The sequence below is a fragment of the Medicago truncatula genome, chromosome 3 (genome assembly GCF_003473485.1).
Source record: "Medicago truncatula cultivar Jemalong A17 chromosome 3, MtrunA17r5.0-ANR, whole genome shotgun sequence".
In the NCBI taxonomy this organism is placed as follows: domain Eukaryota; kingdom Viridiplantae; phylum Streptophyta; class Magnoliopsida; order Fabales; family Fabaceae; genus Medicago; species Medicago truncatula.
This window is the reverse complement of record NC_053044.1, coordinates 32,832,685-32,844,963: the sequence shown is the minus strand read 5'-3', so window position 1 is coordinate 32,844,963 and position 12,279 is coordinate 32,832,685. Positions and strand designations below refer to the sequence as shown.

Sequence of the window (12,279 nt, the reverse complement as noted above, 5' to 3'; positions counted from 1 at the left end):
CTGGAGCACTTTTGAAGTGGAGAAATGAGAAAGAAAGAAAAAGTGAGACCAGAGAGAATCTTAGGTGGGGGAATAATGACTAAGAAAAACTGTTAGCTTGTGTTTGCTTTTTTCTCATACTATGTTCAATCAACCTAGTTGATGATGATTTGAACTTTTTGTACATGTAACAGTACCAGATGTTTGCTTTCATTAAAAAGCTCAAAAATTCTTCCTAAAAATAATAAAACAAAAGGTGGTACAATGCCACAGACATTGAAAAGAATAGCATATTTCATCATATCTTCTCACTGTTTTCTACTGTTATTATTGTCATCGAAACGAAAGAGGGCCCCCGGTATTTTATTTTATACGTACGTACAAATTGAAGATAAAATTTTATTGTACAGCCGTTAGACCCGCGATGTTGTATGTGGTAAAAAACCATCGCGAGAATAAAATACGCGTAGTAGAGATGAGAATACTGTGTTGTAAGATAAGACGTGATAAGATAGAGAATAATACCATTAGAGAAAGAGTTGAGGTAGCACTTACCGTAGAAACGATGGTGGAAACTCGGTATAGATGCTTTGTGCATGTGGAGGAAAGACCTGTGGATTGTGTAGGAACTAGGAAGAATAGTAGACCAGATCATGGAGGGTAGTCAAATTGCAAAAGGTAGACCAAGAAAAACTATAAAGAAAGACTTCGAGATTAATGAGTTGGATATAGAGATATGATATATGACGGAATATTATATCGTCGTTTGGTCCATGTAGCCGATCCTACTTAATGGGACAAAGTTTGGTTGCTGTGTTATTGTTGTACAACGTATGTCAAACACAAACAATAATGTTGAGATTAAGTTGCAGACTGCATCGCTCTCTTTAAGACGTTTCACGGATGTGCATGAATTCAACAATAATATACACAGTCTCTTCGTCCTTCTTTTCACCTGACTTCTCTGTCCCCCAACACTTTACTCACATCATCTTACCTTTGCTTTCCCATAAATAAACATCAATGCCCACCATCCTACTGTCTCTCCCTCTCCCTTTTTCTCCTTTTACCCTTCCTTTATTTTTATACCTTGTTCAATACAATTTTTCTTTACTTATAGAACATAAAGAACTAGTACTAGCTTTCATTAATTTTACCCTCTATTAGTGCTTTAAGAACATAAATAAAAGGACACACAAGCTTCTTTTGTCTTCTCATAACCAACCATTCCAAAGAAGAAACAATGGAAAAACATGTCTCCAATTTCCAAAGCAGTTTATAGTTGATCTCAGAAGCAAGCAACCATCAGTTTGAACTTGAAACTTAAGAGAGGGTATGTAACACTCTTTATTTTCAACCTGTTCTAAACTTCTGACTGTGTTCTTTCTTGGTTTCTAGGTAACACTCTTTATAATCACTAGATTTTCATCATCTCATTCATGCTCTAGTTTTGCACCCGCACCAAACTATATTTTGCTCTCTAAACCAACACATGTGAGATTTCCTTTCCACCTAGAATTTGCAATGAAGAAACTGAACATGTATGTGCATGCAATATTCTTTTTTTTTAGTCTTAACCTTCTCGTTCTCAGAGGAACGAGTCCTGATAATCCCCAGTTTGATCGAAATTTAAGTTAAGCCTGACCAATGGTTGTTACCGCCATGGTTTGAATTCGGCTACTCCGGGTTGATTAGACCGTTATTGAAAATTATTAACTACTTAAGTCAAATCACTTGGCTATGAAGATACTATTATTTTTCCATTTTTATTGTTTTTCTGTTTCTTTGTACTGTCATGGTTGTTAGCTAACTCACTTTATCTACCATCAATCTCACAAGTTATTTAGTTCTTGGAATTCAATAATTTAAGATATTTTTTTTCATTTATACTAGAGATTCATTTCAGATCAGAAGTTTTTACTATAATAATAGGGATTTGGTTTCCTGGATCATTGATGTATTAGGCCAAGATGAATGTGAAAACTCAACTATTGGTGAACTTATAGTTTATGGCATCTTCCATGCTAATTTATTCAAGTTTTTCATATTATTATTACTGAAAAATGGGCCAATAGAAAGGTCAAGTTTCAGTCAAGAAAAATTCCTTACATAAAGATTTAAGTGGGACTTTCATATCTGAATTGGCCAAACATATCTATTCAACCTTAAATTTCAATCATACATTTGCAATTATGTGGCTATGTGGTCCATATTTTGGATTCTTGTTTTTTTAGATAAGTCAGAAAAAGCAGAATAGACTAAGGATAGTGGTATTCGAACAACATAAACATAGGTATGAAACCTTGCTCACAAAAGTCAAGAATTTAATTAATTTCATATAGCACCAACTAACATCTTGTCTCTAAATCAAATACCAAGGGTAAATGGACTTTATTTTCAGAAAAATAAACTAAATAAAATATTTGGCCATTTTCTTTCAGGTGTTAAATGAATATTAAGAGAGGCTATATGATTTTATTTAATAGATCTATATTGCAAGATTCCATTTAAATCAAGAACAAAACTAGTACAAAGGATTTTGCAACAAAAAGTTCAATTATCAAGCCCTTGAATCACAAGTTTACTTTAAAACCATATTTGCTATTCTAAGAGTTTCTTCTCTTGTTTTCATACTTACTGACTATAAACTGATGGATTTTCATTGCAGAACCAAGCATCTTTTTCACTGCTGGACATATTTAGTGAATTAGCTTTAATTAATCATGAAACCAATTTTTGATCTTGAAGTAGAGGCCACAGAAGAATATGAATCTGATGTTAGTAGCCATGTTGCTTCCACTATATCCACCCACCAAATTGAAACCTCTACAGGTTCCTATAGTAACAGCCTTTCCAATTCAGATTCCATCTCACTGGACTTAACACTCAATTTCAACAACAATGACTTGGTTGTTCGAGATTCAACAGGAATCTCATTCTCAAGCACCAGTGAGAGCAGCAATGAACTTACCATCCAAAGAGTTTTCTCTTGCAATTACTGTCGGCGCAAATTTTACAGCTCTCAGGCACTTGGTGGTCATCAAAATGCACACAAGAGAGAAAGAACATTAGCAAAGCGAGCTATGCGAATTGGACTATTCACTGAGAGGTATGCATGTCTTGCATCTCTGCCTCTCAATGGTTCTTTCAGGGCATTAGGTATAAAGACACACTCTTCACTACACCATGGTTTTTCGCCGCCAACAATAAGGCCTAGTCCTGAGATAAAAAGCAATGTAAGATTCAAACAAGGATCTATCGGTCATCCGATATTCTTGGAGGACGATGAGACAGAACTGATGTGGCAAGGTAGTTTCCATCAGGTTACTAAGGGAGGTAGTAATACTCATCAGAGTTCAAATATGTGTTTTAGTGAGGTGAATGTGAAACCATTGGTTGACATTGAGAATTCAGCACCTGAATTAACATTGAAACTTTGAAAGGGTTAATGCTATTATTACAAATCTATGCTTTGATATTTTACTCTATTTTTCTTGTTCTATAAGAGCTCTAGGAAGACAAATTTAGAGCATCTATGTATGTCTACTATATATATAAATCATGTTTGTAATTACTCTACACAACTTCCACCATGTTTTTGTGTATCATCATCTGTTTCTATTTTGGGTTATATTGACAAACCAACTATTTAATACAATTAGTTAAGGGAGCAAATTTCTCCGCTCATATTTCTAAAAAGCTACCTAAAAGTTCAGGGATTACAAATATAATTTTTTTTTTTTGTTGATTCCAACCCGAACCCTTACATATATTATGCATTGTCCTTACTAACTGATCTAAGCTCACGCGAACAGAAACATAAATTTCTTAGACACACTCACAAAATATTTATTCTACCTCTCATAAAAAAAAAACCTATCTATTATTCTTTTTGTTGTTTAAAAAATAATCAAAAAGTTAATTAATTAACATTTTACTTTTGCTGAATACCTATGACCATGTAAGACTTTTTGAAATGCTCACACGAGCTTACAAAAGCAAACCATTTACAATTTTTTTTCAACAAATGACGAATCGTTTGGTAGAATACAAATTTTTTTCCTCAAGACAAAACTCCAAATTACCATAGTCCCTTTCCTTAAGAATCGAAGGATTAACACAACAAAAAAATTCACATCTTAGAAGCAATGTGATATCAAATTGAATTTTCTATTAATACAACAGAATGCTGGTACAAATCCGAATCGTCAACTTTAAAGTTGGCGGCTCATATCATTTTAGTGTGTGAATCCGAATTTAAAATCTTAACCAACTAATTTTAAATCAACAATTGAGATCTACTATATCGTAAAACTATATGAAATTCCAACAACTCATGTCCATGTGATAAGAAGAGCTCAAGTAACCACCCGCAAATAACAACTTTGACTAGACAGAACTGAACGGGTTTTTACTGCCACTACATTAACCCTATATAATAAGAGAAAAACCCTTCTTCACAAATTACAATACTGCCACTGTCTTTCTTCTAAAATTCAACAGAAAAGCTGACGTGGAACGCCGCCATAACAGAATGAAACTGAAATTCACTTTTCCCTCCAAAAACCGCCACCGAACCTCCACTTCCGCCTCCGTCACCTCTCCACCACCGCCGCCGCCACCTCCACCGCTAGAATCTTCCCTTCGCAACCCTTTCGAACCGGATATAAACCCGCCACCGCGCAACTACTTGGAAGAAATAGTCAACAAACGAAGACGCATCGAAGAAAACCAAGACGAATCACTCCTCCATGGCTTCGAACTTCAACAACACGTCGCAACGATTCTTCAATCCAACGATCTTTCATCGCTTCAAGAAGTAATCGACGAGTACGCGAATTCCAAGGACGAATCATTATTCACAATTTTCAAATCATTCGCACATCATTACCCTAACGCATTCGCTTTGAAACTTGCAAAGCTTCTAGAATTTCAACCTCCGATTCAAACGAGAATCGAAACCGTTAATCATCTTCTTCAAGTTCTTCCCGAAGGAATTAACGGTCCTTTCAATTCTATTATCTTACTCGAACTGAAGAATCCTCTTCTTCATTCGCTTAAGGCGGAATCTGAAGAGATTCTGTTTCTTTCGCTATGCGAAGCGATTGGTTTACTTGCTGATAGGTTTTACCGGTGTTCTCTTGGTGGTTGGGTGGAGCTTCTTGAGTATGTTCTCGCTTGTTTTTCCAGTGAAGTGCAATCGGAAAATAAGAAAGGGCTTTTGTTGTTAACGGTAATACCGGTGGATGTTGCGAATGAGAGAGCATTTTGGTTGAATCAAGGGAATTTTGATCTTGTGTTTGGGAGTATCTTGGAATGGACTTATCGGGATAAGGAATTGAAGGGATTGGCATACAATGCATCAATTTCGTTGATGTTATTGTCGCAGGAGCTTAAGAGAACAGATGTATGCGATTTTCTGTTGCCGAATTTGTTGAGTATTATCGATGAACATGGGGAAGAAGAGGTTTTGGTGGATAGGGTTAAGCGTTTGGGCGATTTAGTTACGTTGGATGATGATGGAAAGATCTTTGCGGGGGTACATCGTGAAGTGTTTTGGTGCATGATTCGTGCAGTGGAGATAGAAGCTGCGAGCGAAGAGGTGATGTGTGAGGCGATAGTTGTTATCAAGGAGTTTGATACGGTGGATGTGGAGACGATGGAAAGTGTGATTGGGAATCTTTCTCTGGAGGAAGTGAAGAGGGTATTTGCGGTTGCTATGAAGATGCTATCGTGTGTTATTGATGATCCTCTTTGGTATGATGTGGATGATAAGAATTGTACAGAAGCGGGGTTTTCCGATGCTTTCCATCGTGGACAGTTCTTGTTCAATTTCCTCTCTTTAGATGGGGATGAATATGTGTTTGTTCCCACTGCAATTGGGATGATAACAACGAAATATGCATCGAATGTTGATTGGCGGTTACGTCATGCAGCTATGCTTGCCATTGCTTCAATTGCAGAGAAAAACCTCAACGAGATGGTATGTATAATTCGATATGATATTCAATGAGCTTTAAATCCATAAAGTGTTTTCTTGATCATGCATTACCTTGTAGAAAGAGCAATCATGTCATGTAAATTCAATAGATACTTCAACAGATTCTGATGGGACACTTCAAAGTTTTGCATGATTTCTGTGTCTTCTATTTTGTACATTGTTCAGAGAAGCGTGTTTTTGTTTCTAAGCCATTAGGCTTTATTTTCCCTCCCATTTTCGTTATTATGCGGTCATATTGTGTTGTCATCCTGGATATTACAAAAAGTTTTAGTTAAATACGGTTTAAGCAGTCATAATTGAGGTTGAGAAGTGGCTGCAGGAACAAGGAAAATATTTGCACTGTGGCCACAATTACAGTTGCAGGCGGACCATTTTTTTTAAAGCCTTTGATCTTGATATACGTATGTCATGATGTGTAGTTGTATGTTTGTATTTGTCTTTTGGTTTCTCTTACACAGGCCTAAATTTTAATGACACTGCCGAGTTTGAATAGTTTCAACCCATATAAACTTTCTCTGATCAATCAATAGTATTTAACAAATAAAAGTCTAATGGATTATACTCAGTGTGTAAGTCTTTGTTGGTTACTTATAATTGTGCCATTAGAACATTATTTATTAATCAATGCCTGCACCATATGTTCCTGTGTGTGAACTGTGAAGTTGACCATTATGCAAAAACTACAAGGTTCTGAGTGTATACAATGTCAGACAATGATTTTCATTACTATTTTTACCCATTCCGTGCATTTCAAGTTAGTGATGATGCTAATAATTTCATTCATATATGATTCTCTCTTCCATTTTGCTACCACAGGACATGATGCTATACTTTAACGAAGTTGCGATACTGGTCCTTAAGTCACTGGATGAGCCGAACCACCGAGTACTTTGGGCTACTATGCATGCAGTTAAGTGTTTGAGTGAATGTAAGGAACTATTAATGCGTTCTCAATATCACAAGAAGTTCTTGGAGAAACTAGTTCCTGTCATCAGGTGTAATTCTTGTGCCCGTGTGCAGGTACAAACATATTAATGCTACAACTTGATATCTTTTAATGTAAAGTTGCTTGTTTTCTTAGTTTATATTTATAGTATGTTTCTATTTACCTCTGGACACCATAACATAGCAATAATGCAGGTAACTTTTATTGCTAATTCTGCTTCTAAAACTGCCTTCTTGAACGATTATTACATTTCACAAATTACAATTGATTGACTCTTATATTGCATACAATCACACACAATAACTAGTTTACACAATGATTGATTCTTGAGGCCTCACGAGTGATCTTGACTTACACATCTTATCTTTAACAAGTTTTATATTTTTGCTTCTTTTTATAGCGTTTCTTCCTAAATTTGTGTTATCGTTATTAGTTTTACTCATATTGAAATTTGTACATATTTACAGGTTGAAGCTATTGATACCCTGAAATCGTTTGCAGTTTCAATGCAGGTACTTGTTAATATCTGAAGTCCAGGAATGACATAGGTTTTGATCACAGTAAATAATTATTCTAATGTGATTTGATGTCTAATTGTTGCATGCAGGAAATTTTTCGCCAAAATCATTACGATACAACAATGGAAGCATTGAAAGCTATTTTGTCCAATAAGTATAGTTTACCCAAATTGTTGCTCTGTGCCAAATGTCAAGAATGCATGGTTTATCTTGTTAGGAAAGTTGGGCCAGATGATTTCAAAGAGCAGGAAGCTGTTCAGGTGAGTATTTCTTCTAATTCTTTTTTGAATTGACTCAAATTATATAGAGTGTAAAATTGAAACCATATTTAAAATAGAGATATGTAGAAATTAAAAGAGGAATATAAAATATTCAATTTTATAGGTCGTACAAATACTTTTGCAATGTTCTAGATTAGTCTTGATTTACCTAATTATCTTGGTATATATCATTCAAAATTTGGTTAAATTTGTGATATATAATATATCTTAATGGCTGCCAAATAATTATGCAATGATTTCTTATTGTGCTAATTTATCTTGTAACATTTGAAGGTGGTGGAATCTCTAATATCACTTGATGGAAAATTGAGCAATACAGAATACTTAACAAAATGTATCATTTTAAAGGTATATTTTGAAATCAATGATAGGCCATTTACCATTATGACGCTAGCTGAAACTTAACATTGCTGACTGAATGAATATTGTGCAGGCTTTGGATCAAATCTGTCAATGCCCAAAAGTGAGTGTTGACAAATTTATAGATAAAATTATGCCAATGTTGATTGCATGCGCTCAGCCGCTTCTTGACTTAACAGGCGAGGAGACCAATGATGATAGGTTTGCCATTATATTTTAGTGCTACAAGGATAAAATATTTTCTGTTAGTTCCAATCGAATGAGCAACGTTTGTGGAATTATGAGGTAAATCACACAGTTAAATAGGAATGAAAATTGGGAACAATAACGGGTTTTCGCATGTCCCCAATTTAAGAAATGAATGAATGTTGAAACAGACTAGCTAATATTCAAATAAAACTATTATGAACCCTTTCAACTAATTGCTCTCGTTATTAACCGATGGATGTGCTCATTTGTAGCCTAAGCAACGAGGACAAGCGTTTGGTTGAAACAATGAGAGCCCGGGCTTGTAATACATTGTCACATTGTGCTGTTCGGTCATCTATAAACTTTTCCCCCCACATTGCCAAGGTTGGTTCGATATATAGATATGTTGTTTGTGATTTATGTAGAGACTTCACGTGACTAATTAAACATGTATTTAAATGTTTAGGTCACTCCAATGTTTATACGTTTGCTTGGTTGTTCTAGTTCTGAAATTCGCAAGGCTTCTATTTTAGGTGAATATAAATTTGTTATTTTAGTTCAAATTAATATCTTGAAATTTGGGTTAAAACTAATTTTTATAAATAATCCACTTTCTGTATTTAGGTCTTCCAAAACTATTACTCTCAGCTATATTAGGTGACAAAAGTAATGACACTAAAAGAGATACAACTTTCATCATTGTGCAAGCGCTGACTCAAGTGCTGAAGACGGTATTTGGTTATCGTTCTTACTTCTTAATTTATCAGTTTATACATGCAGGAAACTTATTTCTTGCCAATGTGAAACACATGCAGGAAACTGATAGGGATTTGTCTACATTAGTATTGAGGTTACTTGGCAGATGCATTGAGGTACAATACAATTGGGAAAAACATATATATATTGATGATGATATGTTTAGATCATATATTTCTCATATTAGTAACATATGTTCATTATGCAGACCTCTAGTACATTTTTCACTGATCAATTGATCAAGATTGTTACTGACGAGATAAACGATACAATAAGAAGGATTATTAAATTTGAAATAGAGAAAGCACAAGAGTCGGGGAGAAGGATTATTATAGAGAAAGCCCAAGAGGTGGGGACCTCGGAAGATGTATTTAGATCTTTGTCAGTGCAAGAAACAATTGAGGTTATATCTTTAAATTCTCTTGTTATTGTGTACACATACGTTATACTATTCCAATTGAGGTTATATCTTTAAATTCTCATAATAAGTCTCATCATATCATAAAAAGGAAAATATGCATGGATATATGTGTAGGACGTATTTACACCGTTGATCTATAATTATTATTCTCCTAAATTTTCATCTACTTTAATTTATTGATCAATAGAGTATAAATGTAAAGCTAAATTGATCAAATATACCAATTTTATTCATCACAGGAAGTAGTCAACTTAACAGCAACAGCAATTCACACATTTGAAGACCAACTCATGGTACCTGTTAATGACCTCATGTCAAATGTTTCCGTGTTTTTGGTATGGTCTTTTCATCTCAATGTTTTTTAAATGGCCTTGTTATAGTCATCTTGAAAGAAAACCAGCATGTATCAAACAAGCGTAATATAGATCACAAGAGAAGCTAAAATGAGTTCCGAGCTAAATTTTGATTTGATGAAAATTTTAAACTCAAACTCAACCACAGACATATTAAACTTTGATGATTTAGAGTTTATTTAGAATGGGTCTATGTAGAATAATCAAAATCTGGTTAACTCAGTGCAAGAAAAAACTAAATAAATTAAAAAATGAACATATAATTGTGTCTAGGAAAACATTCATTCAAACACCTAACCAAATTATTTTCAACAAAACACCCTTTGAATCCATTTTCTGCTTAATGATCCAATCCACAAACACCTGTTCAAATTGGACGGGATTGTTATAATGAATATCGTTATATGTTCTACTTAATAATTTTAAGTAATTTTTGTGCCCTTGCCTAATCTTTCTCATAACTTTTATTGTTGCTTCTGCGTAATCTTTGGCAGGCCCATGACAAGCCAGATAGAGTGATAGCTTTTGCAATTTCCATTTTTAACGTTATCTTGCCACTATACCCAGACAAATTGCCGCCGTAAATCTAGTTTATTTTATCAGTTTCGTCTGAAGTTATAGCAATAATAAATGTCTCTCTTGACAACCTTATCTTGTCCCTATGTGCTATTTGAACAGGTATCATAACAAATATATTTTTACCTCCTGTCATGTTTTAGAGAAAAATTATCCTTGTGCGCAGCTGGTAATTTCAAATGTGTCAATAATTTAATTTCTTTACTAATTTATATATTGGAAAAATGAACATTAATTTTGGGTAATGATTATTCCAGCATGCTACACGGGCGTTTGGTATCTGTGCTATGTATGGAGGAAATCAATTTAAATTCTATGCTAGTGGTAACTTCTTTAAGCTCTTAAATATAAAAGTACTAAAGTATATATCTATATACATATATCTTAAATATATCTAATTTTGTTTTTTGGAATATGACAAGTAATAAGTTTTATGTAGCGGGTATCTCATATCTAAGTAAAGTCATCAGTAAAGGACTTTCAACTAGTGAACTATATGATACCGCAGTTGCAGCTCTTGGAAAAATCTGTGAATTTCACCGTGACAATACCGGCTCTATGGTAATAATCTTCCAAAATATCAAATGAAAATAGATTCTCTATCTTTGATATTTGTCAAATTTGGTGACTTAATTAGTTGATATGTGAAAATAATTATTAAAATAAGATTATCACGTGAGAAATAATAGTTGATTTGCTGATACAATATTATTCTTTCAAGCATCCGAAGTAGGACATAAATACAGGACATGTTGGTTCCACAAGTTCCTCTTATGCTTTAAAGTATAAATCACAACAAAATTTATATGCAGTTGTTAGAAAGTGTTAACCATGTTAACATATAATTCATCATTAGAATCTTCAATTAGATTAATTGCTAATTTTTCTCAAGATTCTATAATATCAACATGACTTCTGCAACTGTTGACCTGTGCAATGTTTACTGCTGTTGCACATTTTCTGTTATCCTCAATCATAAATGCTTTTGAGCAGGTAGTTAAAAAATGGTTATACTTCTTGCCACTGAAGCATGACTTATATATGCACATGGGCTGCTTTCTAAATTGATACAAAGGTGTTGTAGTATTCTTAATTCTTCTTTTGACCACTTTCAAATTATTATTACATTTATTCTTTGGTGCATGTATTGGTCTAAGCAAACGTTGTAAACTTGTTCTTAATCAGGTCAGATGAACACCTATTTGGAAGTTATAATGAGAATCTTCCCAAGATTATTTCGGTCGTAAAAGAAGTAAGTAGAAACAATTTTGTTTACTTTGTGAAATAGGGATTTATTTGAATTAATATTTTGTTCTTGTATGTGTAATATATATTTTCTTTATAGATTTTATCTGGACATAACCGCCTGGGAACTGAGGAAGCTATTAATCAGATGATGGACTTCATAGTTCAACATGAGGGAATGGAAATTGGAACTGAGGAAGCATCAAGCACTATACCTTCCTCTAGTTATTAGGCTTCAATTGGAACTGAAGGAGGTGCATGATTTTTTGATTTCAAATTGAATTGTACAATAGAAAAAGAAAGGAAGATTTCAATCTTCCATTGTGTAAAGGTACAGAAAGATTTGTACATACAATTACGAATAATATAACCACATTTTTACATGCAAATAATAATAATGGGCAATAGCTTTTTTTTTTTTTTACTTGAAGATGTACAGTAGTTTTATACTCTGTTTTTACGATGTGTTTTTCCTTTTCGGCAAGCATCCCTTCGTTGAGTATACCATGAGATTTGACTCATATAACAAATTACTATAAAACATAATTTTTGGTATGGAACTGTGAATTTAACCACAAATTGCGTGATAGAACAAAGATGTTTTTCTGCATAAATCACCTCTTTTTATCACCTAATCTGGTCCTTATTCCTGTC

General features: G+C 33.9%; 2 protein-coding genes across 9 annotated transcripts; both read left to right on the top strand.

The window, feature by feature from the left end:
• Positions 1 to 921: 921 nt before the first annotated feature.
• LOC11409715 (zinc finger protein 4) lies at positions 922 to 3,610 on the top strand. Of its 3 annotated transcripts, none has more exons than XM_024778195.2 (2): positions 922 to 1,377; positions 2,648 to 3,610. In XM_024778195.2, the coding sequence occupies exon 2, from the start codon at positions 2,703 to 2,705 to the stop codon at positions 3,417 to 3,419; it is 717 nt and encodes a 238-aa protein (XP_024633963.1). In that variant the 5' UTR covers positions 922 to 1,377; positions 2,648 to 2,702; the 3' UTR covers positions 3,420 to 3,610. The 3 variants fall into 3 exon arrangements, with proteins under 3 accessions (XP_024633963.1, XP_003600679.1, XP_039687319.1); XM_003600631.4 differs by having other exon boundaries at positions 924 to 1,312; XM_039831385.1 differs by having other exon boundaries at positions 1,347 to 1,473.
• An 814-nt stretch (positions 3,611 to 4,424) lies between these two features.
• LOC11413769 (importin-5) lies at positions 4,425 to 12,048 on the top strand. Of its 6 annotated transcripts, XM_024778063.2 has the most exons (19): positions 4,427 to 5,962; positions 6,797 to 7,000; positions 7,394 to 7,438; positions 7,534 to 7,704; positions 7,999 to 8,073; positions 8,159 to 8,286; positions 8,547 to 8,658; positions 8,741 to 8,807; positions 8,899 to 9,005; positions 9,090 to 9,146; positions 9,239 to 9,433; positions 9,691 to 9,786; positions 10,299 to 10,384; positions 10,483 to 10,549; positions 10,638 to 10,704; positions 10,820 to 10,941; positions 11,374 to 11,455; positions 11,566 to 11,632; positions 11,726 to 12,048. In XM_024778063.2, exons 1-17 carry the CDS (start codon positions 4,514 to 4,516, stop codon positions 11,446 to 11,448), a joined length of 3,123 nt encoding a protein of 1,040 aa, XP_024633831.1. In that variant the 5' UTR covers positions 4,427 to 4,513; the 3' UTR covers positions 11,449 to 11,455; positions 11,566 to 11,632; positions 11,726 to 12,048. The 6 variants fall into 6 exon arrangements, with proteins under 6 accessions (XP_039687318.1, XP_039687316.1, XP_024633834.1 ...); XM_039831384.1 differs by lacking the exons at positions 8,741 to 8,807; positions 8,899 to 9,005 and having other exon boundaries at positions 4,425 to 5,962; XM_039831382.1 differs by lacking the exons at positions 8,741 to 8,807; positions 8,899 to 9,005 and having other exon boundaries at positions 4,425 to 5,962; positions 9,042 to 9,146.
• Positions 12,049 to 12,279: the final 231 nt, after the last annotated feature.

What these genes read in the sequence shown, in the direction of transcription:
- LOC11409715 (XM_024778195.2), top strand. Translation starts at nt 2,703, where the DNA reads ATGAAACCAATTTTTGATCTTGAAGTAGAGGCCACAGAAGAATATGAA.
- LOC11413769 (XM_024778063.2), top strand. Translation starts at nt 4,514, where the DNA reads ATGAAACTGAAATTCACTTTTCCCTCCAAAAACCGCCACCGAACCTCC. An exon ending in TACTTGGCAGATGCATTGAG is followed by an intron (nt 9,147 to 9,238) that starts GTACAATACAAT and finishes TTCATTATGCAG; the next exon opens with ACCTCTAGTACATTTTTCAC. An exon ending in CAAATGTTTCCGTGTTTTTG is followed by an intron (nt 9,787 to 10,298) that starts GTATGGTCTTTT and finishes AATCTTTGGCAG; the next exon opens with GCCCATGACAAGCCAGATAG.